Here is a 27,959-nt window from a genome sequence, read left to right on the forward strand (position 1 = left end):
TTCTAGGGACCTGTAAATTTTCAGTTCTTCCATGGTGGTATGATAAGGGGCGAGGTGTTTCTTCTCCACAGCAGACAAGCTGCACCACACCAGCCCTCCTCCTTGCCCCAGGACTGCCCCTCACAACAGTGACCCAGATCCAAGCACTGGTAAAGCAAGAGATTCCTGCCTCAGCACTGGCAAAGAGATCCCTGCAATCCCCCTCTGATCAGCCACTTGATTTCCCCTCAGTCTGTGGGCCGGAAGCTCAGGAAACAGTCGCTGCCCCAGGCCATGCTCTGGACTTGTGACTGAGACCTAGCTCCTTTCTCACTGCAGTAACAGACTTTTCCCACTGACCTTCCACCTTGTCTTTGGCCTTCCTGAGTTGAGAAGTCTGGAAACCGCCACAGTGCTCTCTATTCAGTCCTCAGAGGCCTGCTCCAGGGTCGCTGTGGCCTGTACACCCACGCCGCACTGTGCTCCTCTCCCCGCCCGGCACGATATACCTTTCTGATCAACCATCCAGGCTGTCTTTGGCTAGAAATTTGTTTCACTCTGTCTTTTTGTGGGTTCTGCTGCTTTAGAATTTGTTTAGAGCCATTTTTTTAGGTATTTGGAGGGCTTTGGGAGAGAGCTCAAGACAGTCACTGCTTTCCCTCTGCCATCTTGGCTCCGCCCCCCCCCAGATAGTGATTTCTTATACCAGAAGCTGGAGTCTTTGGGTTTATCAAGCAGTAGGTTACTATAGTCATTTACTACTGTCTTGTGTGCCTAACTGATCCACCATTCTAATTCTTAGCCAGTACAAAATAGTTTTCATAATTGCTGCCTTATAACATAGTTTTAGATATGGTATGGCTAGGCCACCTTGCTTTGTGTTTGTTCCGTTAATTCCCTTGATATTCTTGACCTTTTGCTCTTCCAGACAAATTTTGTCATTATTTTTTCTAGCTCTATAAAATAATTTTTGGTAGTTTGATTGGTATGACATTGAATAAATTAATTTAGGTAGAATTGTCATCTTTACTATATTAGCTTGGCTTACCCATCCATGAGCAACTGATATTTTTCCAGTTGTTTAGATCTGACTTTTCATGTGTGAAAAGTTTTTGTGTTCATATGATTCCTGGGTTTGTCTCAGCAGGTAGACTCCCAGATAATTTTATATTGTCTACAGTTATTTAAGTGGAATTTTTCTTTCTAAATCTTCTTGCTGAGCTTTGTTGGTAATATGTAGAAAAGCTGATGATTTATGTGGGTTTATTTTATATCCTGCAACTTTGCTAAAGTTGTTAATTTTTTCAAGTAGTTTTTTAGTTTATTCTCTAGAATTCTCTAAGTATACTATCATATCATCTGCATAGAGTGATAATTTTGTTTCCTCATTGCCTCTTCTAACTCCTTTCATTTCTTTTTCTTCTCATTGCTAAAGCTAACATTTTAAGTACAATGCTGCATAATAGTGGTGATAATGGACATCCTCGTTTCACCCCTGATCATATTGGGAAGGCCTATTCCCATTATAGATAATGCTACTGATGGTTTTAGATGAATATTACTTAGCATTTTAAGGAAAGTTCCATTTATTCCTATGTTCTCTAGTGTTTTTAATAGTTATGGGTTCTGTATTTTTTTGAAGGCCTTCTCTGCATCTATTGAGATATCATATGCTTTCTGTTGATTTTGTTGTTGATATGGTCAGTTTTGCTGATAGTTTTCCTAATATTGAACCAGCCCTGCATTCCTGGTATAAATTCTACCTGGTCATAGTGTATTATCCTGGTGATAAATTGCTGTAATCTTTTGCTAACATTTTATTTAAAATTTTTACATCAATATTCATTAGGGAAATTGGTTTATAATTTGCTTTCTCTCTTTAGACTCTTCCTGGTTTAGGTATCAGCACCATATTTGTGTCACAAAAAAAAAATTTGGTAGGACTTTTTGACTTCTTTTTCCCAATAGTTTATATGGTATTGGAATTAATTGTTTTTTAAATGTTTGTGAATCCATCTGGCCCTGGAGATAACTTTTCTTAGGGAGTTCACTGGTGGCTTGTTCAATTTCTTTTTCTAAAATGTAGTTATTTAAGCATTTTATTTCTTCTGTTAATCTGGGCAATTTATATTTTTGTAAATATTCACCCATTTCACTTAGATTGTCAGATTTATTGGCATACAGTTGGGCAAAGTAGCTCCTAATTATTGCTTTAATTTCCTCTTTATTGGTGGTGAATTCACTCTTTTCATTTTTGATACTGGCAGTTTGCTTTTCTTCTTTTTTTAAATCAAATTGACCAAAGGTTTATCAATTTTATTGTTTTTTTTTCATAAAACCAGTTCTTAGTTTTATTTATTAGTTCAATAGTTTTCTTTCAATTTTATTAATCTTTTGATTTTCAGAATTTCTAATTTGGTGTTTAATTGGAGATTTTTAATTTGTTCTTTTCCTAGTTTTTTTTTTAGTTGCATGCCCAATTCATTGATCTGCTCTTTCTCTGTTTTATTCATGTAAACATTTAGATATTTAAATTTCCCCCAAATACTACTTTGGCTGCATCTGATAAATTTTGATATGTTGTCTCATTGTCATTCTCTTTGATGAAATTGTTGTTTCTGTGATTTGTTGTTTAACTCACTCATTCTTTAGGTTTAGAGTATTTTATTTCCAATTAATTTTTAATCTATCTTTCCATGGCTTTTTATTACATGTAGTTTTTATTGCATCATGATCTGAAAAGGATGCATTTAATATTTCTGTCTTTCTGCATTTGTGAGGTTTTTATGCCCTAATACATGGTCACTTTTTGTGTAGGTGCTGTGTACCACTGAGAAAAAGGTATATTCCTTTCTGTCCCCATTCAGTTTTTTCTGGAGGTCTGTCATATCTAACTTTTCTAAAATTCTGTTCATCTCCTTAATTTTTTTCTTGTTTATTTTGTGGTTAGATTTATCTAGTTCTGAGAGGGGCAGGTTGAGTTCCCAACTAGTATAGTTTACTGTCTATTTCCTCCTACAACTTATTTAACTTTTATTTTTGAAATTTAGATGGTATACCATTTGGTGATTATGTTTAGTATTGACATTACCTCCTTGTCTGTGGTACCTTTTAGCAAACTGTAGTTTCCTTCCTTGTCTCTTTTAGTTAGATCTGTTTTTGCTTTTGCCTTGTTCTGAGATCATGATTGTTCCCCCTGCTTTTTTTAATTTCAGCTAATGTGCTACAGCCTTTTACCTTTATTCTGTGTGTGTCTCTCTGTTTCAGATGTGTTTCTTGTAAACAGCATATTGTAGGATTCTGTTTTTTAATCCATTCTGTTAACACTTCTGTTTTATGGGAGAGTTCAACCCATTCACATTCACAGTTATGATTACTGTGTATTTCCCTCCATCTTACTTTTCCCCTTTTTGTACTTTTCTCTCCCTCTTTACTTTCCCCTTGTCCCTGCTCACCAGTGTTTTGCTTTTGACCACCTCCTCCCTCAATCTGCCCTCCATTCTGTCAGTCCCTCCTCCTTTCTTTTTTCCTTTCCCTCGTACTTCCCTATAGAGTAAGATATATTTCTGTCTTTTATATGTTTGTATGTTATTCCCACTTTGAGCCAAATCTGATAAGAGTAAAGTTCAAACAGTGCTTGTCTTCCACCCCTCTCCTGTAATAGATCTTTTGTAGATAGAATTTTGCTCCATCTTTTTGTGGGTTCTGTTGTTCCAGAATTCGTTTAGAGGCTTGATTTAACATTGTTTCTGAGGGAAACTGGGGAGAGCTTGGGAACTTCCTCTCATTTCTCTGCCTTCTTGGCTCCTCCTCCTGCTTTGGTAGATCTTTAGACAAAAGGCACACAGTTGTAATCTGAAAGTTTTTATTTTTCTTTTTAAAAATTTTAAGTAACCATCAAACTGTGTTGGAAGAACTGGCAAGAGTCGTATGCAGGCAATTTGGAAAATAGAATCTATTGTAAACTCTGAGTTACTGTCATTCTCAAAGTATAGCACAGCAGTAATATAGGATGACACTACTTTATATATTAGTTGCTTTCCTTCAAAGTTATTTGTGAAACAGATATTTGCAGAATGAATCTTATTTTCATGTTGACTTCCATTATATTTTTAGTCTCTATTTGTAATAAAATCACTGAAAAAAACCCTGATATTGACATAATTTTAGTAAGTTTAAAATTTTAAGCTACGGTGAGGACTATGTTGGAAGCTAGTTTAACTTTTAAAAAATTTTTGCAAGATGATTGCTGATACAGAATGTAATCTACTTCTATTATGAACATTAAATATAATCTTAATAATATCAAATGACATTCTTAATGCTTTGGGGCAGAGATGTGTGTGTGTATAACTTTCTGCTTAGGAGTTCCTATGAAACTATTGAAATAAAGAAAAATGGAAGAAGTCTCAGCATCAGTGAAACAAAGAGCATTAGACATTATTTAATTTCTTATATGTGGTTCTGTGGTGATGTTGACAGATTTGTGACAAACTTGTTCAGTGACCAGTGGAATACTGCATGGGGTGGGACTTGGAGGATTGGGAAGTATGCTGAATCATATCAATCTTGGACATTTTTGCAATCCATTTGCATTTATATCCAGAGACAACAAAAAGCATGTTATGGGATATCTGGTCATCTTATTCACAGTATTCGTGATAAGTATTTGTAGTAAGTCCACCATGAAAATAAATGCAGCTTATGTGCCATCATCAGTTGCAAAATATGAAGAAGTAGAAGGATTCTGTGAAGAATTTGATAAGATTCACCAAATTAAATCACCATGTATTCTGATGTGTGGTAGATAACTTCACAGCAAAGGTGGGAAAAGGTGAAAATCGTCAGAAATATATGGGAAAGTGTAATTAATGAAAAAGGAATGAGAAAAGGTCAACAACCACCCTGAAGACAACTAATGCCTTTATATCATGAATGCCTCAAGAAAAGATTTAATAGCACTTGACAAGACAGGCAACAAATAACATTGCAGGAAAAAAAAATAGATTATATTTCAAACTGACAGGAAAAGACTTGTTATTTATGTGGGAGATATCCCTGAATCAGCTCATTTTGTATAATGAGACCTTTGAATTGTCAGGGCAAAGATCATCATTAATAAAACACAAGAAGAAACATCAGCTACTAATTTATATGCTTACTCTCCCATCATTTTACAAGTCTTCTATATACAGATTAAGGGCATTGGCATCCAAGATGAAGTTATTAGTAAGAAATACAGGCTTTTGCAAGTGATGTTAAATTACAGGCTACATCTTTACCGTTTTACCTTGTGGGTGGTATTCCCAGGGAGTTTGTTTGCCTGCCACTGTCATTCTGTATAACTCCTTGTAAGAATTTGGACCTTTTGAACTTTTCTGATGCTTAGTTTGTGGATGGCTATGCCTGTTACAAGCTTAGTGTCTCCTTCTATTCTCCACCAAGTTCAGCTCATTCTCTGATAAGTCTCTGAGGGATGGGAAACCTAGGCTCTTCTTACAGTGAACTATTACTGTGAGTGGTTGAGAACCTAGATGATCAACGGCTGGTCAACGGCTGATCCTTGTGGCATAGATTAACTTCTTATTAACACTTATCATCAAGCAGTTGTTCCTTTGAGTGAAATAATGCTATGGACAGACTCTTTCCTTATGGCTATCTTTCCATCATATTCTTTGATCAAAGAACCCATCTTGACTCTGGCATCGTACAGGATATTCTCCTCAATGTCATGTCATCGTTTTTTTCCTGAATGGTTTAGGCAAATCACTTCTGAATGCCAAGGAACGCTTGGCAGTTGAGGGAGGAATAGTGGACACTGACCATATGGATGGGAGAAAAGGGGTTGGACTGGGGCAGAAGGTTTGTTGTCTAATTAATCCTTTTGCCTAGTCCATGGATAAAAGTAAAAGGATGGGCAGTGGGACTTCTGGAGAAATTTGACCATCATTATGTTTTGTTTAAGAGAGTGTGATTTCATTCACCTAGGGAGCAGATGTCCCTGAGTGGAAAGTAGCAGCCCGGTAAATGGAGAATACTGAATGGATAGTGGAGTGACGAAAGGGGAGAAAATATGTCAGACCAAGGGACATAATGTTTATGTATTAGAAATTTATCATCTTGTGGCTAGCCTTCTCCAAACTTAGCTAGGTTTGCCCATTTTGCTAGGCTAGTAGATGATAACGGATAAATAGTTCATTGCCAGAAAGTGTTTAAAAAGCTCTGAATTACAGTCACTGCCTTAATTTTGGTGTTTGTTATACTTTATCTATAATGACAATATGGTTCCATATGTAGTACTTTTAGAATAAATTATATAAATATTAACTTATTTTAAGCCTGTTAGAATTAAACATTCATAGAATATGCTCATAAATTTAGGAGAGTATTTAATGCTAGGAAAACATTTTAAAAATCAGATTGTTTTAGTTTTTATACTATGTATGAAGTTATGTGTATCTCTATACTTGAAGGTTCGTTAAGAATTGCTTGCCTCTCATTTTATCATCAATTCTTACCCTTATAAACACATTTGATCTCTATACAGTGCCACTTTTTCAGGGTAGATGGTATTTTGAAAGACTGTGCTTAACTGACAGTATATAAGCTGTACTTCCCTTCTGTTTTTCCTTGAATCTCTTTAAATATATAAATGGTTTTTAATTGTTTGAGAGTTTAATATGTCAGATAATAATATGGGAAGAGCTTAGAACCAAGAGAGAATGATTGTTCTATAAGGTCAGTTAATTGGATTACCTAGCTCCAACGAGAACAAAAGGTCCCCTCTAGTTGGAAGATATACATATATATGTGAGTGTGTGTGTGAGCATTTTTTTTTTTTAGGTTCAGTGCTCTATGGATCCAAACTTTATGCTACCTTTAAGATTTCATTCTTTTTCTTACTTAGTCTTCCCAGTATGTTCAGTGTGTTGCTGGATGTCTTCAGTTGATGCTTCGTGTTAATGAATATCGCTTTGCGTGGGTAGAAGCTGATGGGGTTAACTGGTGAGTATCTTTTTGTTTGTGAAAGAAAGTGACATTTTAAGCATATAAGGCAATTTTTGCTAATAATTTTCAGGGAAACAGGTCCAGTTAAACTTCTAGAATATTGGTTTCATTTTCATGCTTTTTTCAATTCTCTTCAACCAGTATTTGTTATTTATCTTCTAGGCAATTTGTCCATGTGTTTTGAAACTAGAGAGAGAAAAGATGAATAGCTGACATTACCCACTCAACTATAATACAGATTAGGCAATGAATACCAAAGTGAAGGTCATACAAAGTTCTATGGGAAACTGAGGAAGGAGCATACACTTTCAGCTGTATGTGAAGGTTAGATAAGGTAGAACCTGAATTGGGGGTTTTAGTAGAATGAAGCTCAATATAAATCAACAGTGTGACATTATAGCATCCAGAGATAAAGGTATCATAGTCTGCTTTGAACGAAGCATAATGTGTATTATATTCTGCCCCAGTCTAGACTACTGTGTTCATTTACGGGCACCATATTTTTTGAAAGACATAGACAAGCAACAGTTCATCCAGAAGAGTGCACCTAACATGAAGATTAGCTAGATGAAATCGAGGTGTTTGGCCTGGAAAGGGACTATGCAGAAGAGAACCTGACAACTATCTTCAAATCATTAAGCATACTTGATATATGTACCTACTATGTGCCAAGCAATGTGCTAGGTGCTAGGGATTCCAAAATTGTTATGTTATAAGATGAGTTAGACTGGTTCTGTTTGACTTCAGAGGGGGCAGAATTAGGAGCATTGAGCAGAAGTTGGCAGGAGGCAGATTTAGATATGATACAAAGAAAAATTTTCCAACATTTAGAATGTTCCTGAAGTGAATGAGTTGTTTTGGGAGGTAATAATTTCTCCATAGTTTATAGGGTCATAGATTTATTGGAGCTTGAAGAGAGACCTGTAGAACCTCTCTAGTCAAACTGCTATTTTACAGGTGAGGAAGTTGAGACACAGATTAAGTTAAATGGCTTTCACAGGGTCACAGAGTCTGAGGAGCGATTTGTACACAGTTCTTCATAAGTCTCAAGTCCAGTACTTTGTCCACTATGGTTTGTTGCTTTCAAATGGAGATGAAAGACCACTTGATTAAAGTATTGTAGAAGTGGACTAAATGGCCTGTGAGGCCCCTTCTGGTTGCTGAAATTTGATGGAAGGGAAACATTTAAAAAGCAGAGGTGGGATTTTAAGGGCACAGAGGCATAATTAGAATGGAGGGTCAGCATCAAGTCTGTTTTGGCTGGAATGCAGAATGGGTGGAGATTAATGTAAGGTGAAGTAATAGACTGGAATGGTAGACTAGAGCCAGGTTTACCAGAGTCTTGAAAGTTAGGCATTTAAAGAGTTTTTATTGTTGTTTGTCCTTCATATTCATCACTTTTTTTTTTTGGTAGGTACTTGGTAACCATTTTTTGAGAAGGGGAAAGGAGGACGTGATTACAAAATATAGGATGGTGTGAAGTATGAGCTGAAGTGAGAGTAGAGGTAGGAAGACTGATTAAGAGGAAATGAAATCCTGAACTAAGGTGGTAGAAGTGAAGAATTGGCGATAGATTAAATATCTTTTTCACAAGTAGAAACAATAAGAACTGGCATGTGACTGAAAGTAGAGGAAGAGGGAGATTGAATGTCAAAGGTAACTCCAAGGTTTCAAACTTGAGTGATTGGAAAATGTCTGTAAACTTAAAATGAGGGGCAGGTTTTTGTGAGAGGATGAGTTTAGTTTTCAACACGAAGCTTGAAATGCAGTAGGACATATGTTTAGTTGGTAGTTGGAAATTCAGAACTGAAACTCTTGGGAAGAAGTTGAGAGATGGAGATTGGTCAGTCATTTACAGAGATCTGATAAGTGAAGCAGTGAAAGTTGATGAGATTACATCTCTTCCAGGGACAGACAGCTAGGTGACTGTATTGCTGCACGTGGTCAGCAGTCTGTGTTGAGATACTTATATAAGTTTAGGGGAGAGGGCACTAGAAAGCAGTGAGGGAGCCAGGATCCTGGGTTTTTTAACCTTGTAACTGTCCCTGTTTCCTAGACTGAGTCTAGGGAGGGAACACAATTTGAGGCTGGAACTCAAACTGGCCTTCAATAAGTGGGCTCTTCACTGTTTAATCTTTATTGCTGACAAGGAGGGAAAAAACTGTGTGAATATAATTCGTGATGATTTGTTTTATTAGCTATCGTACTTAAATGTGGTTTTCCTTTGTTTTTTAACTTACCATAATTTTAAAAATATGTTTATTTTTTAGTATAATGGGAGTTTTGAGTAACAAATGTGGCTTCCAACTCCAGTATCAAATGATTTTCTCAATATGGCTACTGGCATTTAGCCCTCAAATGTGTGAACATCTTCGTCGATATAACATTATTCCTGTTCTGTCTGATATCCTTCAAGAATCTGTTAAAGAAAAAGTGACTAGAATCATTCTTGCTGCATTCCGGGTAAGTCTTTTGATTGTGGTAACATTGTGATATTACTGAATCTCACAGCTGGAAGGGACCTCAGGGAATGATTTAGTTCAATCTATACCTTAAACAAAAATCCCCTCTGTAACCTGCCCATTAAGTGGTCAGCTAGCATTTTGTTGGAGACTTCCAACTGGTGATGGAGAACTATCACCTCTCAGGGGCAAGCTGTTCCACTTTTGTATAGATCTGATTGTAATGAAAGAACAGAATGGAAGAAAATAAAAATATACAGAACATATTCCTCATCATGTGGTTCCTATTTTTTTAATCCCAGTACTTGATTTCAAATTTGATGTGTTGAAAGTTCTTTTTGAGGAGAAAACAAAATGCAGCACTCTTTAGTTGGAAACAACTTATTAAAAAAAAGTCCATCTTAACTCTATTACTTTTTTTTTTAGAGATCCTAAAATATTCATGATTAAGTCATTTATCTAAGAATCCACTTTAGATTCATTGTTTTCAAAGGATAACAGTTTTCTTTTTCACTGAGGTAGAATGAATGATATTGCTTTTTAATTGACTTCCTTTATTTCTTTATGGATATTAGTTTTGTTTATTTTGCTAACAATAGTTATAATATTTAAAGAATGGGTATAGTATGCCACAAAATTATTTGAGATCCGTTTTTAAAAGAGAAAATTTAGTTGCTAGAAAGAGCATTGGAGTCAGGTGATCCAAGTTTTATTCTGCTTCTACTGAACCACAGTACAAAATCATTTAACCTATGCCTGTTTTTCTCATGTGTATGGTTGGGAGAAGAGTTCGTAAAGCTGTTGAAGATTAGATAGGTTTAAGTGCTCTGAGCTTTTAGGAGTGAGAGTTCAGACAAATACAAAGAAGTATGATTATTTTAAGTGATGGCTACAGAATTACACTGCCCAAGCCATGTCAACACACTAGAAAATTTAAGAGTTTCTCAAAAAGTAAATCTTACTGCTTTGCAATTTTTTTTCTGTACTTTTTTTTAAAAGCTTATTCTCATGCCTTTATTTTAGAAAATAGTTATGTAGTATAAAGAGATTTAGAGATGTCTAAAATTGGATATGCTAAGCAAGAGAAATGTTAAATCTCTTGTTTGAGTCATAGCTTTAAACATGATTCAATTTTTGTTTGACTGTCTTGACAGGTCTACTGTAAAGCGTGCTTTTTGAAATGGCATGGTTAAAAAAGACAAAAGGTTATGTATGACAGGCTTATGGTCTTTCATCTGAAGTGACTTGAAAGAACCTTTCTCTCCCTTGGGGGAATATTAGTAATGAAGATTAAAGGTGAAGAGGATAAGGGACACAGCTTTCTCCTCATTTCAGTCTTTCCACATATTAAAGTATGACTGCTACTCATGTGGCTAGTCAAGGATTTTAGCTTTACTTTATCTCATAATCTTGACATTTTGCTTGTAATAATTTTAATGTGCATAGCAGTTTAAAAATATTTGAATTATACCAGAATTAATTTAATTAAATTGTAACCTTGGCATTTAACATGAGCCATATTGTTTTTGTCACATTTGTAAACAGATCTAAACCTGGATTCAAGACTATTTAAGTGACTACACTCAATACACTGGGAGGCAGTGTATTGTAACACAAAGAACATGGCAGTGGATATCAGGATATTTGGATATTTGGAGATTTGGAATTTTGGATCCAAGTTGGCCACTAACTTCTTGTACAGCTTTGAGAATGTCATTTAATTGGTCTGGGCCTGTTTTCCCAACTGCAAAAAGGAGATAAATAACTTAATGATCTCTGAGGTCTATTCTGTCTCTAATATTTCATTAGTTCTATAATTTTTGTTTTTGTGAAAGGCATTTAAGTCAATAGATCTTAAGTCTCTTCTGCTAAATATGGGATGATATCTCATATGCCCTGAGATATAAAGAACCCCCTCCTTTTTTTTTGCCTTCCTTCTGTTCTGAATATCTGTGGGCAGGATAAAGCTTTGATACTGAACAGTAATAGATTGTTATCTAGTTAGAGGCCATGCACTAGGATAAAATAGGTACATTAATTTTTGTCATTCTGATATCCTTCTAACTTTTAAAAAAGACCCAATGGGGAGCCTCATTGAAATTAGTCTACTCTTGTATTCTGTACTGCATCCTGAATCTTAGGAAAACTTTAATGCTAAAGAATTTAGTGAGCCTGCTAATCTGCTATAAGTTGAATGAATTAAGTAGCTGTTGACTTTTTAAAAATTAGCTGGACACATTCTTTTCTTTTGGGAAATATCAGTTATTCTTAGCAGCATTAGGTCTCTGTAAACTTTCTAAGACTTGGATTATATTTGGATTGATTAGTCATTCTTTAGCACCCAAAATAAATTAGAATGTTGACAAGATATAACAGATAAAGTTAGTAATGTCCCTCTATTGTTTAGAACCTTATACCTACTATAATTCTTCATTCGATTTTCTTCAATATTAGTAAGCTCATAAACTTAAAATGACCACTAAGTTAAGTGAACAAGTTGTTATATATTTACTATGTGTCAGACACTGTTCTAAAAACTGGGGATAAAAATGCAAGTGAAAGGAAAGATAATCCCTGCCCTCAAGATTCTTAAATTCTAATGGTGGAAGATAACACATGAAAAGAAGCTGAAAAACCAGGGAAGAGGAGTGGTGGTAGAGTCCAGACAATGAAAGACGTCTAGTCTTCAAAATGGGGGTTCCAACAATGGGAGAAGGCAGCTGAGGCATGGTGGTGAAGTCTGGATAATGAAGAGATTTCTTCATAGTGGTTTTTGTTAGATGCTTTTGGTATTGAATGATTTAGCTTATTGAAATAATTGATTCTGTGGCTTGGTTAAAACCAGCATTGGTATAGAGCAGGCATGCACAACCTGCGGCCCGCCAAAGGACATCCTCTACATTTTTTGCAGGCCACCCAAAATCTTTTGGTGGGCCACAGGTTGTGCAGGCCTGGTATAGAGCTATATTTCAGGATTCTGTTGTGATGATCTATCAGCAAACATTTATTAAACATCTTTTGTTTGCCTAGTACTGTACTAGATACTTAGGGGAGAGCACTGGAGCTAATCGTTTTATATTTTGCTGGAGATAAAATAATCAAGTGAAATAACTAACATAAGACAGTATATAATAACTTATGATAAAGTTCTAAGTTTTATTTCCACAGACTTGTTGAAATCTTGCCCATCCTTGAAGACCTGACTTACATATCTTTTACTCTGTGAAACTTTTTTTTGATCTCTCCCAATCAAAAATCATTTTCTCTTTCTCAGACATTTATAACTAGCTTTCTGTACCTTTCTTATGTCCTTATCATATGCTTTTCTGCATTATAATTACATGTGGGTCATATCCTCCATTGGAATTTAAGTTGCATAAAAATAGGGGCTGTCTTAATCATATGTTCACATCTTTGCTCAGGGCCAGTACGGTGCTTTGTGCATAGATAGGGGGAGAATAATGTACACAAGTGTAGTACAAGGAAAACTGAGAGAACTAAAATGAGGGATGTGGGTATTGTTTAATGGAGGAAGAAGTTCCAAGCCAGATTCTTTCTATTTCACTTTGCTCTCTGGTTCTAAGACATCTGGACAGTTTTCTTTTAAGATTTCTTGAAGCCTAATGTCTGTCCTTTATTTTGGTTGTAGCTTTCAGGTAGTCCAGTAATTCTTAAATTTTTTTCTCCTTGAGCTGTTTTTTAGATCAGTTGTTTTTGCTATGAGATGACTTAGCTTTCCTTTCATTTTTTCAGTCTTTTGCCTTTGTTTTAATTTTTTTTTTTCTCATGGAATCATTGGCTTCTTTTTGGTCCATTCTAATTTTCAGGGAATTTGTGGCTCCAACAAGGTTTTGTTCCTCTAAACTGTTATTTTCCTTCCCAGTTCTTTCTTCCATGATAAATTTCTTTTCTAGATTTTTCCTCTAGCAATCTCTTATCATTTATAAAAATATTCTTTAACTCTTAACTCTTGCTTTATGTCTTCCAGGAATTCAGGATGAATATGTGCCCAAGCTAAGTTTTTCATTGAGACTTTACTTGTAGATGTTTTGGAGTCATTCTTTTCTTCTGGATTTTGAGTGTAGTTCTTGAGCATCCTTTCACCATAATAGCATTTTATCATGGGACTTTAAAAATTCTTGTTTGTTCTTTATTACTTTCTGACTTTGGACTTGACATTAGGGCTAGGCTCTGAGTACTTCCTGAGGAAAGGTCTGAGCTGGTCTTGTTGCTGCTTTCATAAGTGTATTGAGTGTTGTGTTATTCCAGGTTTTCAGGGCCAGCCCAAGCTGGAGACCAAGAAGCTTTCAGTGCTTCCGGCATGGTCTGATGTAGCACAAAGTCTGATGACTAATCCACTGATTTGGAGCTTTGAAGGTTTCTAGCTTGGATTTGATTCTGAGCAACAGAAGAGTCTTTTAGGACTCAGCCACTATTAGTTAGCTGGCAAACTCTGATAGTTCAGAAAGACAAGTACGAGTTTCCTTTGTGTCTGGGATTCCTGCCTTGACTATTTCTAGTCATGCTTTAGATTGGAATGGAAGCTGGAACTGAAATCCTGTTCCACTCCCGGGGTCTGAGCCACATATCTACTGCTTACTTCTGAACGTCCTTCTTGTGCAGTGTGCGATTCAGAACCTGTGACTGCTTCTCACCTCAGAATGCCACTCTACCCTAAATCAGTGACCCAGAATTGGGCAACAGAGTTTCCAGCTGGCATCTGTTCCCACACCCTGTTGTGCCCCAGTACAGATCTGGAATGTCCTCATGTTCTGGTGCACAATGTCTTCTTTGCATTGGAGTGTTTTGTACTGTGTGCTCCTGGCCATATTCCATCCTCTCACGATCAACAGGCATCACTGTCTGTCTCCCTCTCCAGACTTGAGTTGAAAAAATGATTCACTGTGACTTTCTTAGATTTCCTAGTCAAAATTTGGTCTATTGCCTTTTCTAGGTCTTTTTGGAGGAGTTTTCCAGGTGGTGGAGCTTACTGTGCTTGCTTCTCTACTCTTCCATCTTGACTCCATCTCAGCTTCACCCCTCCCCTATAGGATTGCACTCAACTTCCTAAAGTAATTAGGTATTCTTAGTTATAAACCCATATTTTTTGCCTTTTGGAATATTGTATTTCAAGATCCCCTCTCAAGTCCTTTGTCATCCTTATTGGTTTCTTGGGACTTGAACTGCTTGAAGTTTGGAGTATTTTATTTTTTAATGTGGAAGCTCTAGATTTTGTTTTTTTCTTTTGGAGTTCCTTTCAGGAGCTGATCATTGGATTCTTTCTATCTTTGTCCTCAGGTTTTAAAAGATCTTGGTAATTTTTATTTGTGATGTTTTGATATGGATATCTGGACTCTGTACTCTTATTTAAAAATGATTGTTTTTGGGGAAATCTAATGATTCTTAAATGTCTTGACCTATTTTTCATGGCAGTTGCTTTTGAATGAAGATTTTGTCTTACGTTTCCAATCTTTTGATTTTGTTGTAATATTTCTTGGCTCATGGAGTCTTTGATTTCTGTTTAGTCTTTTTTTGGGGGGGGGCGGTTCAGGGCTTCTGTTATTTGGTGAGGTTTACTATTTTATGTTCTGTGCTATTTGTTTGTCCAGTCCTTTTTTCCAGAGCTTTTATTTCATTAAAAAAAATCTTTTGCTTAATTTAATTTAGGAATTCAGGTAGTGTTTGTGGAAAAGCATTTTTTTTGCCTTTGAGTTGTAGCTTGTAGTGATTGAGTTACTCTCTTCTTCTATGTTGAATATTTGGACATTTCTAGACCTATAAGGGTGCTTCTTAGTGGTCACTCTCTATAATTTACCCATCTTGCCAGCTGTAAGTTCTTGAACGTAGGCTTTGTGGCAAAGACAGGCTCTGCCTCCCTGTACTTTTAGGTGGATTATTGGCCATGATTGATTGACAGCTGGGTTACTTGGATTTCTGACTTTTGCAACCCAGGGTTAACACTTCCTGTTCCTCCCTCTAGGTTCTTGAGGTTCACAGTGCTAGATATCAAGGCCCTTTAAATCATCTCTGCACGGTAAACTAGGGACCCTGGAGCTCTGGATCCAGGTTGTTGCCCTAACCAAATTGGTCACCAGCATTGCCAGTTTCTTCCAAAGACCTTGCTGTGGGTTTACAATCTCCTTGGTGTTTTCTCTGAAGATCCCTCTACTCTTCCTGTCCCAAATACAGAGTCTTTTGTTTAAACATGTTTAAACATAGTAATTCCACCCTGGTCATGCTGTGAGGTTGATGATTTATTTGCTTGTATTGACTTTGATTGTGGCTCCCTTCACTATTGCCCATAGGCTTTTGAGTTACTTTTTGTCCAGTTCTGTGGTAGGTAGAACTCACCGTAATTTCTTATTGGATTTCTTGATCATTGTTCTTCTCTCTGGTTATCTGTGATACTGTATCATATTTCTCTACTTATACCTTCTCTAATTTCTTTTCCTCTTTTTTCCTCCTTATTCCTCCCTACAGTTTTTCCCCCTTAGTACTTATTCCATTAGTAGAAGCTTGTGAGTGATACAAACCTTTTGTCTTCATAGGTAAAAATTTAGTATTATTTCTTTGTTATTATGGACTACTGAAAACAGTAGCAAGTTTGACCTTAGAAGACTTTGGATTGAATTCTATCTCTGATATAGGGTGATTACTTTCCCTGAATCTCTGTTTTCTCATATGTTAAATGGAGATCTGTTAAATAAACCTGTTAACTGTTTGTAATACTTAGCTCATATAGTTCCTCAAAGCATTTTACAAACTGAAATGCTGTATAAGTGTGTTAAATATAATTATTTGTCTGTGAAGAAAGTCCTACTCTGATGCTTCATCATGATTTGAAGGCCAGTAGAGTATGAGGTCTACCCTGCCAGTAAAGCTGTTTTAGGACTTCTGTAGATAAGTAATGAGATGCTCATTACCATCTACCTTGGTCAGTAGGTGGTGAGTTCTTTGGTTGTGACAACTAATGAAACAAAAAATACAAAATGGTCATCATTTTGTACAGTCCACTCTATTTTACAAAGATGAGGAAGAGTATGCTGAAGATTAAAAAAATCCCCACAATTTTAGCTAATTTGTAAATATTAATTTAGTTGTCATATGATAAAGATTGGTGATACCAATGCTTGGTAATGTAAAGAATTTTAAGTGCAACAGGCAAATAGCCATTTCAACAAAATTTTAGCCTCTGCTTTAACCTTTTGGCATATTCTGGGGATGTGAAATATCTGATGTTAACTGGTTTCCCAGTGGCTTAATGTCATCTGGCCTTTTGGACAGGCATCAAGAGTTCACAAAACCATTGAGGCATACAATTGTACATCTTTACCATAGCTTTTTAAGTCCTGAGTGACAGTATTCTCCAAAGTCCACAACACAGGCAATGCTCTTTTCATAAAATCTGTCCTCTGTATATAAACCTCCATTCTCTCTTTTCTTCCTTTTTTTCCTCCTATTTGATCCAACCAAAATGTTTTTTTTCTTGAATTCATTGCTTTTAATTTTCTTTATTAATTTAAAAAGCAAATGAATTGATCATTGATTTTTTTTTCTAAATAGTTTTTTTTAACCTATATGGCCTTTATTAGATATTTTCCCACTTTTGGGTTACTGGCTTTTGTTTAGAAAGAGAGATTCCACATCCGGTATAGATATACAGCATTAATATTATTGCAGAATTTGTGACTTTTCAGGACATTGCTAAGGGCCTGCAGTGATTTGTATTTGTTATTGGTTATTTTGTTAAAATTTTGGAAAGTATTTTGAGGAATCATTTCACTTGAATCAGTGATCAAATACTATATCAAGTGTTAAGTTGTAGTATGTGAGTACTGTCAAATGAATGTTATAGCAGGCCTTTGAAAAATTATTAGGTTATGTGAGGAGAGAAAGGAGGGAAATTTTTAGATGAAAGGTATCACATATAAATATGCAAGTAAAAATGCCTTGTATAGATGAGGGACACTAAAGAGATCAGCATAATTAAAGTAGATGTTTCTGTTAGGGTATACTGAGAAATAAGAATTGAACCAGTATTTGAAGGACCTTGAATACCAGCATAGAAAGTTGACCATAATGCTATGGACCCGTGTGCTAGGGAGTCATTTAAGGGTTTTGAGCAGGGGAGTGACATAAAGAAAAGAATTTCAAGAAGATAAATCTGGTGGCATTGGGCAGGGTGAATCAGTGACGTCAATTCAAGGATTATTTTAAATAATCCAGTTGTGAAATGATAAGGACCCTCTATTAGAATGGTGGAAAAAAAAGTATGGACCTAGGAATCTGCTTTAAATAGAAAATAGAATCAGTGATGTGACCTTTCCTTAAAAGGTTAGAACTCTGTGTAGTAGTTTTGACTAGGTAGTTTGGACTTAGGTAGTTATGGTTTCAAATTCTTTCCTAATAATAACATGGGATATAAATTAGTTTGTCCTGTTTTTATAAATCTGTCACCCAAATTCACTAATAGACATTCATTTATAATACTTAATATAAATGCCATATAATTACATATTTTTTCTTCCATACATTTCATTCCTTATATTTCAGTCTGATTTGAAATTTACATTTTTCTGATTTAGAACCTTTTAGAAAAATCAATTGAAAGGGAAACTCGCCAAGAATATGCCCTGGCTATGATTCAGTGCAAAGTTCTGAAACAGTTGGAGAACTTGGAGCAGCAAAAGTATGATGATGAAGATATAAGTGAAGATATAAAGTTTCTTTTGGACAAACTTGGTGAAAGTGTCCAGGATCTTAGGTATGTTGTAGCATGACTTAATTTGAATAAATTTATTATAAGTTTTTGAGTTAAGTGTACACGTAGGAATGCATATATTTTAGGCAAATTGGGGAGATTAGTATTGAATAATTGTATTTTAAAATAGAATTAGACAAAGATTCAACCCTTTTCTTCCTTCACCCCCAAATATAATTTAGTAGACATGTTAAAATGTAACGCTATGGTGGGTTACCAAACTAGGAGTATAATCTCTTGGAGATTGTAATTTGGTAAGGGAGGTTGGTGATGAGACACATATGTAGATATAATACTTAGTAATAAAGGCATTATGAAGATATAAAAGCAAAGTTTATATAATGTTTCAAGAGGAAAAGATTATTTCTGACTAAGGGATAGGAGGGAGTCAGGGTATAAGATTTTGAAAGGCAAGTATCATTTTATAATTGAGTAAGAATTTATTTAGGAAGACAGTGGAGTAGGTAAGAAAACTCTAGGATCTCCAAATTTCTTCCACACACAAAAAAGAACATCACCTTAAAGTGAAAGTAGAGTGGCAGAGATAAATAAAAGTCATGGTAAAACAGTTGTCCTTCTAAGATGACTTGAAACAAGGTAGTAACAAGATTGCCCCACTTGTGATTCCTGAATATTTTTGCTTTCTTGCATTTAAAAAAATGTTTTATTGATACTCTTTTTGGAGGACCATCTTTGTCACTACTCATTAATTCATCTCCCAACCCCAACCAAAGAGAAGCCCTCCTTTTTAACAAGTACGTATAGTCAGACAAAACATATCCATCCACACTTTGACTGTATCTAAAATGTTGTATCTCTTTCTGCATCTCTTATCCCTTATCTCTTTGCCAAGAGATAGGAGGCATGCTTTGTTATCAATATTCTGAAGTCATGACTGGTCATAGAATTGGTCAGATTTCTCAAGTCTTTTATAGCTATAATACTCTGATCATCATGGAAATCATTGTCCTTGTCCTGGTATTGCCCATTTTGGCCTGCATCAGTTCATATAAGTTCCTGAGCATCTCTGAATCCATCATAATTATTATTTTTTATGGCATAAAAACAATTACATTCATATACCACAATCTGTTCACACATGCCCCTACTATTAATGGGCACCAGTTTATTCTTTGCTGTAACAAAAAGTGCTAGTACAAATATTTTTGTACATGTGGATCCTTTCCTTTTCTTGGAACTTTCTGGTGTATGTACATAGTAGTGGTATGTGGTTTTCCCAAATGGTTCGACCATTTACAGTTCCAGCAATAGTGCTTTAGTAATATGTCTGTCCTCTGATAGGCCCTCCAGTTATTGTTGTTTTTACTTTTTGTCAAATTTATTTTGTGGGACAGAATTTTAGTTTTAATTCACGTTTCTCTTGTTAAGATGGCTTTTCTTTTTTAAAATGTGGAGGTCTATGACTTGCATTTCTTCATTTGAAAATGGCCTGTTTCCTTTAACTATTTATCAACTAGTGAATGACTCTTGTTCTGATATATTTATATTGATTCTCCATATATATTAGTTGTCAGACCTTTTTCAGACAAATTTATTGCAGAGATTTTATCCCATTTAACAGATTCTATATACATTCTTACTGTATTAGTTTAACTTGTGCAAAAGTTTTTAGTTTTAATTAAAAAAAAATCCATTTATCTTGACATGTCATCTAACCCTTATTTAGTTAAGAATTCTGTCCCTAGGCATAGTTGTGAAAGAGCTTTCCTCTTTATTTATGATAGGACATTTTACATTTTGATCTTATTTCAATTTTGTGGGTTTTTTTCCCCCATGTTTTCAAAATATGTTGCTGTGTTCTGTTGTTTTTGGATTTTGTTTACTTAATCTGTTCTATCAATCAACTTTTAAATTTCTTGACCAGTACCAGTTTCAGTGGTCACTGTATTATAGAATAGTTTGAGATTTTATACTCCTAGATCCCTATCATTCTTACTTTTTTTTCCCATTATTTTTGAGATTCTTGATCTTTTGTTTCTTTGGATAATTTTTGTTATGATTTTCAAGTAAGCCTTTCATGGTTTGGTATGGCAACAAATTTATGAATTGGTTTAGTGATATTTTTGTTGGCATAGCCCAAAGATGAACAATAAATATTTTTCCCATTATTTAAGTCTTCCTCTGTATTTCCACAAAGAGTGTTTTATAGTTTTATTCATATAAGCACTAAGTACCATGGTAGATTGATTCCCAGATACTTTATATATTTGTAGTTACTTTGAAAATTATTTTTATATATTCTTTTATTTGGTCTTGTTAGCAATATATAGAAAGGCTGATAGTTTTGTGAGTTTATTTTTATAATACTGCTAATTTACTGAAGTTTTTTTTTGTTGATTTTTAGTGTTCTCTCAGTAAGCAATCCTATCATCCACAAAGAACAATACTTTTGTTTATCAATTGCTTATATTTTATTTCTCAATTTGTTTTTCTTGTCTTTTTGCTGTAGCTTTCAAATAATTTAGTAGTAACTATGGTCATTACTGCTTTAGGGGAAGGGAATAAGTATTTACATAGTACCTACTGTGTGCCAGGCACTGGGCTAAGCACTTAAAAAAAATCTCATTAGATTCTTACAACCAACCCTTGGAGGTGGGTGCTACTATTATCCCCACTTTGCAGTTGAGGAAACTGAGACAAACAGAGTTTAAGTTACTTGTCCAGGGTCACAGCTGGTAAGTGCCTGAGGTCAGATTTGAACTTAGTTTTTCCTGACTAGACTTAGTGCTCTAACTAATGTGCTATCACTTTGCTACAAGCTGCTTCTTTAATTCTGTTCCTGTTGTTCCTTTAACCTTATTCTTAACGGAATGACATCTACAGATGATGCCAGCTTTTGGATTTACGTACTTTTTACTATATTAAAGAAAAGTGTGGTTAGTTCTATGATTCTTAGTATTTTTTAGTATAAATTAGTTGTATTTTGTTTGAAGATTTTTTTTCTGATATAACCATGTGATTTTTATAGTAGTTGTCATTAACATGGCCTGTTGTTTGTAGTTTTCCTAATGTTGACAAGCCCCATATTCCCTATATAAATCTGACCAGCACATGTATAATAGTAGCCTTTTGAATCTGTTGTTATAACTTCTTTGATAGTATTTTGTTCAATGTTTTTGTATCAATAGTCATTAGAGATTCTGGTCTGTAGTTCTTTTCTTTATCACTTCCTGGTTTGGACCTCAGTATCGTATTTGTCTTTTAGAAGAAATTTGTTAGAATTCCTTCTTTATCTCTTTGGTTAATAATTTTTCTAATGTTGAAGTTAGGGCATTGGACTTCGTAGTCAGGAAAACCTGAGTTGGTTCAGATCTCTTCTCAGATACTGTGTGACCCTGAGGAAATCACTTAACCACTCCATGCTTGTTTCCTTACTTGTAAAATGAGATCTCTTTCAGATCTAAATTTATGATACTTTTTCCTTCCCTTTTAAAAACTCTTAAAAAAAAAAAAGCAAAACAAAACAGCAAAACCACACCCAGGTCCAGAGTTTTTCTTTCTTTGATCCTTGAAGACCATGTGATTCTGAGCAGATAGTTGTCTTGTGTCCTCCCCCTATTAAGTGTTCAATATTTGATCATCATTTAACCCCTTAATGTCCAACTAGATGTGCTATTCTGGGCTTCTCATGATTCCTGTGTTTATGTTTCAGAGATCATACCCGGAATCAGTCTTCGCTTCTGGAATACTTGAAAGTATTCTGTGAAAAGTGCATTTTTTCCACTATAGAATTTTATTCACTTTTTTGGGATATGTTGCTCTTGGATGTAAGCCTTTTTTTTTCTTTTATCTTTTTGTATAAGATATTACAAGTTTTTATTTTATTGTGATTGTTGGGTATAGCCCCAACCAGATTTGGGTATCAACTCCTGTAGTTTTGGGCAGACTGGAAGAAATCACTGATTTTTGTCTTTGGTTTTATATTAAATCTTTTTATCATCTGATACTCTTATTTGTTGTATCTGAGCCCTGGGCCTGGTTTGCCAAGAAGTCCTCATAACACACATTTTCCTTAATACTTACTAAGGTAAAGATGACAATGCTCACCAAATTTCTTTGAAACTGTTTTTTTTCTGATATCATTAGATCTGAAATACAGGAACATGTGCTTATGTACCCTAGTCCTTTAACTGATGACTGTCCTGGTGATAAATAGAAAAGTTGGTTCTCTTTCTCCCCTTTCCTGATTCATTTACTTTCTTTGGAACTAAACGTCAGTTACTTCCTACAGTGCAGTTTGGGGATAGCATGGAGACATAAGTGATATTTTGTTCAGAACAGTTGAAGATTTTAAAAACCATCCACTTCTAACAACTAATTATTATTTTTAAACCAAAGGGCTTAGTGCCTAAAGACATTGTTTAAGTTCTGAATTCATGGCAAAAATGTAAGTTAACAATATTGGCATTCATGTTTTTTTATTTATGATCATAGAAATTTTAGAGGTGAAAGGGGCCTAGTAAGTTATTTAGTTCAGCTTGTTACTTTTTTCATGAATTCCCTGTACAACATTGCAGATAAATGGTCTTCCAGTTTTTGCTTGAATACCTGTAGTAGTAGGAGACTCAGTGTCTCACAAAATACCCCATTCCATTTTCAAACATTCTTAATTGTTAGGAAGTTCTTTCTGTCACTGAACCAAAATTTATCTTTTTGTAACTTCTATCTATTCATCCTTCGTCTGCATTGTGGACTTAATATAGATTTAGTCTAATCTCCCCACTAATTGACAGGTATTATGCTCTCCCTCCCCTTCCCCAGCTAAGTTGTCGTTTTTTTTAGGTTAAAACACTACTTTGTAAGTGAATCGGAGGTCCTTTTACTATCCAGTACACTTCTCCCTAAATATCCTTCAGCTTATGAATATAAAATATGAAATTTGTCTGAGTAGTGCAAAGTGAGACTATTAACTCTCTTATTTTGGGTACTGTACTTCTATTAATGCAGTATGAGATTCTCTTTCTCCCCCCCCCCTTTTGGGTGTGCAGACCTGTCATTTTATTAATAGGTAGTAGTTCTCAAGACCACCCTTTGACCACCCTTCAAGGGTATCTGTGAAGCCAACGCTATTTTCATAATAATACTAATAGGTTTTAATTTTTAATATGATAAATAGATTTAGATACAACCTACATAAACAAAAACTCTTTGGGATTCCTCAGTAATTTTTGTGTGTGTAATGGGGTCCTGAGACCAAAAAAGTTTGAGGACTGTTGGCATAGGGAAATCTGGTTGAGAAACTCCCTTAGTTGACTTATCTACTCAGTTGCCAGTTATAGCCCGAGAGTTTTGCCTGGAGCCACTGAGAAGTTCAGTGACTTTCTCATGGTCACATGGTCACAGTTATGTGTCAGAGTCAAGATTCCAACCTAGGTGTTCTTGTCTCAAAGCCCAGGCTTCCTTCTACACTGTTAACCTTAGGAGCCCATTAATCCCTCCTCTTCGTCTCACCTGGTCAGGGAGGGTTGGGGGTCGGGTGAGTACAGAAAAGGATGGCGATTTGAGGGTGGAGAAGCAGCAACACTATAAAGATGCCTTACTGAGTTTTTTTGTCACCTAAAACTCTTCAGTTATTTTTCTCAACACATTAATTGCTTTCTAGTCCTCATTTCATTCTATATTCTTGTACTAGATTCTTTGTACCAATGTTCAGGGCTTATATTTATCCTGTTACAATTCCTGTTTAGAGACACAGAATTTCAAAGTTGGAAGGGACTAGAGAGATTACCTAATCTAACCTTTTTCTGAATAAGAATGCCTTTTATAACATACACAAAGCTTCAAAGCTTAAACTTCCAAGATAGCCCTTTCCACCACTGGATAGTTTTAATTTTAAGCAAAGTTTTCCGCGTATCAAGTCTGAATACTTTTCTTTGAAACTTTTACCCACTGTTCTTAGTTCTTGCCTTCTGTGGGCTAAGCAGAGCAAAGCCACTCCTTCTGCTGACAGTTCCTTAGGGATAATCACATTTTTATGACTACCTAAAGATGTAAATATTTACTTGATAATCTGTCCAAGAATTTTACTGGGGACTTCTATCAAGTCCATTGGTTTATAGTTTTTGGAATTTATCATTTTCCCCTATCAAAATTGGGGCATTTGCTCATCTCCAGTCTTCTGGAATGTCTTCATTATTGACAGGTTTTTAAAGGTGTTTCCTTCTGGTTTCATGATGAAAAATTGAAAATATGTATATTTTTCCCCCAGCATCTTTGATTCTTGGATTTAGAAAAGCAGATGCAATTTCCTGGACTGCAAGATTTGAACTTGCTTGCTTTTGTGCCCTAGCTCTCCTATTCTCCCTTAACCATATTTGTTCTACCTTTTCCAGTAAAAATATGGTTCTTTGTAATTAAGAAGACAGAAGCAAAAGAGATATTTGAAAAGTTTGGCTTTGCCTCTTACATCATCTTTATCAGTTGCTTTTCCCTTCCTAATTTTTCCTTCTTGTAGTAGTAAGAACTTTTTTTTAAAGCACTTTTTATTTACTTTTTCTTTTCACAAGTCTGTTCTCATTTATATCCTTCTGACACTTTTCTTATTGACCCATTCCACTCTTTCATTTTTTCTTGGTTATGTGACCCCTGTTTCTGTATTTTATATATGACCTTCAAAAACTCAGGCTCGTCAGAGAGCTCCCTGTTAAGTTATATTCATCCTGTTATGTGGCTCCCCATTTCCTTCATCCTTCATAAACATTTAATTTTTGAGAGATTTTACTTTCTTTTTAGAGCCCTTGACCATAGGATCAAGACTATCTTTTATTTAAACTTTTGAAATCTGCCTCCTAATTTTTAGGGCATATTTTTATATTCAGAGTTTCACCCCTTGTCTGTCACAAACTTTAATTATAAAAGTTTACTCGGTAGGTTCCATTTGCATCGTCTTCCAACAGTCATTTCTTTCTTGGTTATCTGGATTCAATTTGAGATTCTTTTCAATGTATCCTCTATCTATGAACTTCTCAAATTATCAGAAAGATACTCTATAAATTTATCTGTCACTCTGTATTTAGCAGAAGAGACTTCAACTAGTTGTTTGGATAGTTGAGAAATTCTTCTTTAACTACTTTATCTTACATCTACCAGTTTTCCTGCTTATGTCACACAGCTATATAATTTTCTATTTCTGATGCATGATAAATACTGAATGAGTGTTTGTTGACTGACTACCTGTTCCTTGCCTTCAATTTTCAACCAAATGTTCTGCACTGTGCCTTCCCTTTCATGTTCATGTATTTAAAAGGTATTTGTGCTTCACATAATAGGGCTACTTCACCTTTCCTTCAATTAGATTTCATTGAATCCCAGAATATCATTTAGGTCTAGTCATCTAGTTAAAAATATAACAAAAATTCTTTCTATAACGTCTCCAAGAGGAAGTCATATAACCTCTACTGGACCTCCAGAGATGGGGAAATTCCCTCACTATCAAGGTAGCCCATTCCACTTTTGTCAAGTGCTACTTATAAGGAAACTTTTTCTTTTAATAGAACTGAAATCTGCCTGTGGAATTTCTTCCCTTTGTTCCTAGTTCTGCTCCTGGTGTTTAGTTTTTTTTTTTTTTGAACAAAACTTAACTTGGGTCCTCTTACAAAGGATAAGCCTTCAAATAGTTGAAAATAGTTATCTTTGTTCTTTTTAAATGACAGGTATATTTTTTCCTCCGATATATTCTAATTATGAATCCTGTGTCATCAAGTCTCACTTATACTTGTGAAGTCATATATACACCCCTCTACCTCCTACTGTTACATAATTTTGTTTACTTAGTCTGTATTCTTATAAAGAATTGAAAGACAGAAATCGATTTTGAGGGTGATCTGCTTCATACCATGCATTTTAGCTTGACTGTAACATTCCATCCTTACGATTAGGTTTTACAGTGCGAAAAGCATCAGATTTGAGGACAGAGGACATGAGGTTGTGTGCCAGCTCTGTCTCTTAATACCTCTTTTGACTTTTCTTTGGGTCTGAGTTTTCCCATCTTTAAATGAAGAATGTAGATGACCTCTGAGGTCCCTTTTGGATCTAAATCTATGAGCCTCTTGTCTCTTCCAGTTCTGCTGTCTCGTGACTTCACATACTTACTCATGTGTGGTGCCATACTGTCCTGATAGTGAATTTTACTTAAACTTCGTAAAAGATGCTATGAAAGTTTTATTACATTTCAGTGTTAGTAGTTTTCTTATTTTTGATATAATTATATCTCATTTAAAGTTCAGAATATTTGAATTTATATTACTAGGGGTAATGGGAAAACCTTTTGGCTCAGACTGTGAATTATTAGAGACTTAACTTTTTAAATTTTTTTAAAAAATATTTTTATAGCTCATTTGATGAATACAGTTCAGAACTCAAATCGGGAAGGCTGGAATGGAGCCCTGTTCACAAATCAGAGAAATTTTGGAGGGAGAATGCTGCGAGGTTAAATGAAAAGAACTATGAGCTGTTGAAGTAAGTTGTTATCTATTAAAAAAAATTTGACCTTGAAGAATTATACTTCATATTTAGATTCTTTAGATTGCAATGAATTGGTGTTTCTTTAAATGTTTTAAATTAGCCAGCATTTATTAAGTACCTACTGTATTCTAGACCCTGGAAATACAAATACAAAAGTGAGACAGTTAATTACATTCTACTGGAGTGAAGGACATGGCATGGTCACAGATAAAAACAGGATATGTGCTAAGTATGTGCTACCTTTTGGCCAGAGGACTTGACTCATGGATCTAGGTTCATTTTGGGAGGACTTTGATGTACATACTTCTAATAGCACCTGATGGCACTTAAAAAAATCTTTTATATTTATATATGTTAAATATTTTTAAATGACTTACTTCTTCAAGATCACATATATGCTAATGGACAATGATGACTAAAGTTATCAGCAGTTTAAACTAAAGTTTATATTGATTTAATTTTATTTCTTTAATGAAGATTTCTCAAGCCCTCCTTGTATGATAAAAATTGCAATTATCAATAATCATTTACCATGCAACATATTTGACTGGAGGGTATGTGCCAAGAACTTAGGATATAGAGAAATGTAGCTTCTGCAGATACAATTTTTGTTTCATGTATGTATGTATGTAAGATTACAAAAAAGGCTAGGGGCAATAAAAGGAAAAAATTCTTAAGTTTTGTATTATAATTATTTATTCATATATATGAATATGCAAGTAAGCTTCTTGAGGACAGAAACTGTATCTTATTTTGTCTTTGTAGCCCTAATTATGTTTCACGGGGCCTTGTAAGTAATATGTACTTAATAAATGTTGATTGATTTTAAATCAGTTATTTTGATTTAATTAATTAAATTAAATTTTGATTTTGATAAACTAAGTATTTTCTGACGTTTGAACTACTTTTGCTATTAATCTATTTAAAGGTGTTGTTTATTTTGGACACAGTTTTAATATGGTGTTATTGGTATATTATGTTTAATTTCAAGTGTCACTTTTTAAAGAAAAGACAGTTCATGAACATATTGGAAAGCACTTTTGTGTAGTGGATCTAGTGTTGATTTGGGAACTGGAAGAGCTCTATTCAGTAATGTCCCTGACGCTTACTAGCTATACGACAGTAAGCAATTTCTGAGACTCAGTTTCCTCATTTGAAAAATGAGTCTAATACTCCTTGCAATTCCTACCTTATTAGGGTGGTTGTGAGGCTCAAATAAGGCTCAAATAAGATAATAAATGTTTAAGGCTTCATACATACATATG

The 27,959-nt window shown here is 34.9% G+C and overlaps 1 protein-coding gene across 2 annotated transcripts in view; it reads left to right on the plus strand.

The window, feature by feature from the left end:
• The window catches only part of LOC114031907 (V-type proton ATPase subunit H), a 110,984-nt gene that overhangs the window by 28,921 nt on the left and 54,104 nt on the right, over window positions 1-27,959 (plus strand). For both annotated transcript variants that reach the window (XM_027847107.1, XM_027847108.1), the window contains 4 exons: window positions 6,887-6,984; window positions 9,258-9,450; window positions 18,035-18,213; window positions 26,563-26,688. In XM_027847107.1, coding sequence (XP_027702908.1) covers window positions 6,887-6,984; window positions 9,258-9,450; window positions 18,035-18,213; window positions 26,563-26,688 — 596 coding nt within the window. The remainder of the gene's footprint in view (window positions 1-6,886; window positions 6,985-9,257; window positions 9,451-18,034; window positions 18,214-26,562; window positions 26,689-27,959) is intronic.

This window comes from Vombatus ursinus, unplaced genomic scaffold (genome assembly GCF_900497805.2).
Source record: "Vombatus ursinus unplaced genomic scaffold, bare-nosed wombat genome assembly UNPS02015255.1, whole genome shotgun sequence".
Lineage (NCBI taxonomy): Eukaryota > Metazoa > Chordata > Mammalia > Diprotodontia > Vombatidae > Vombatus > Vombatus ursinus.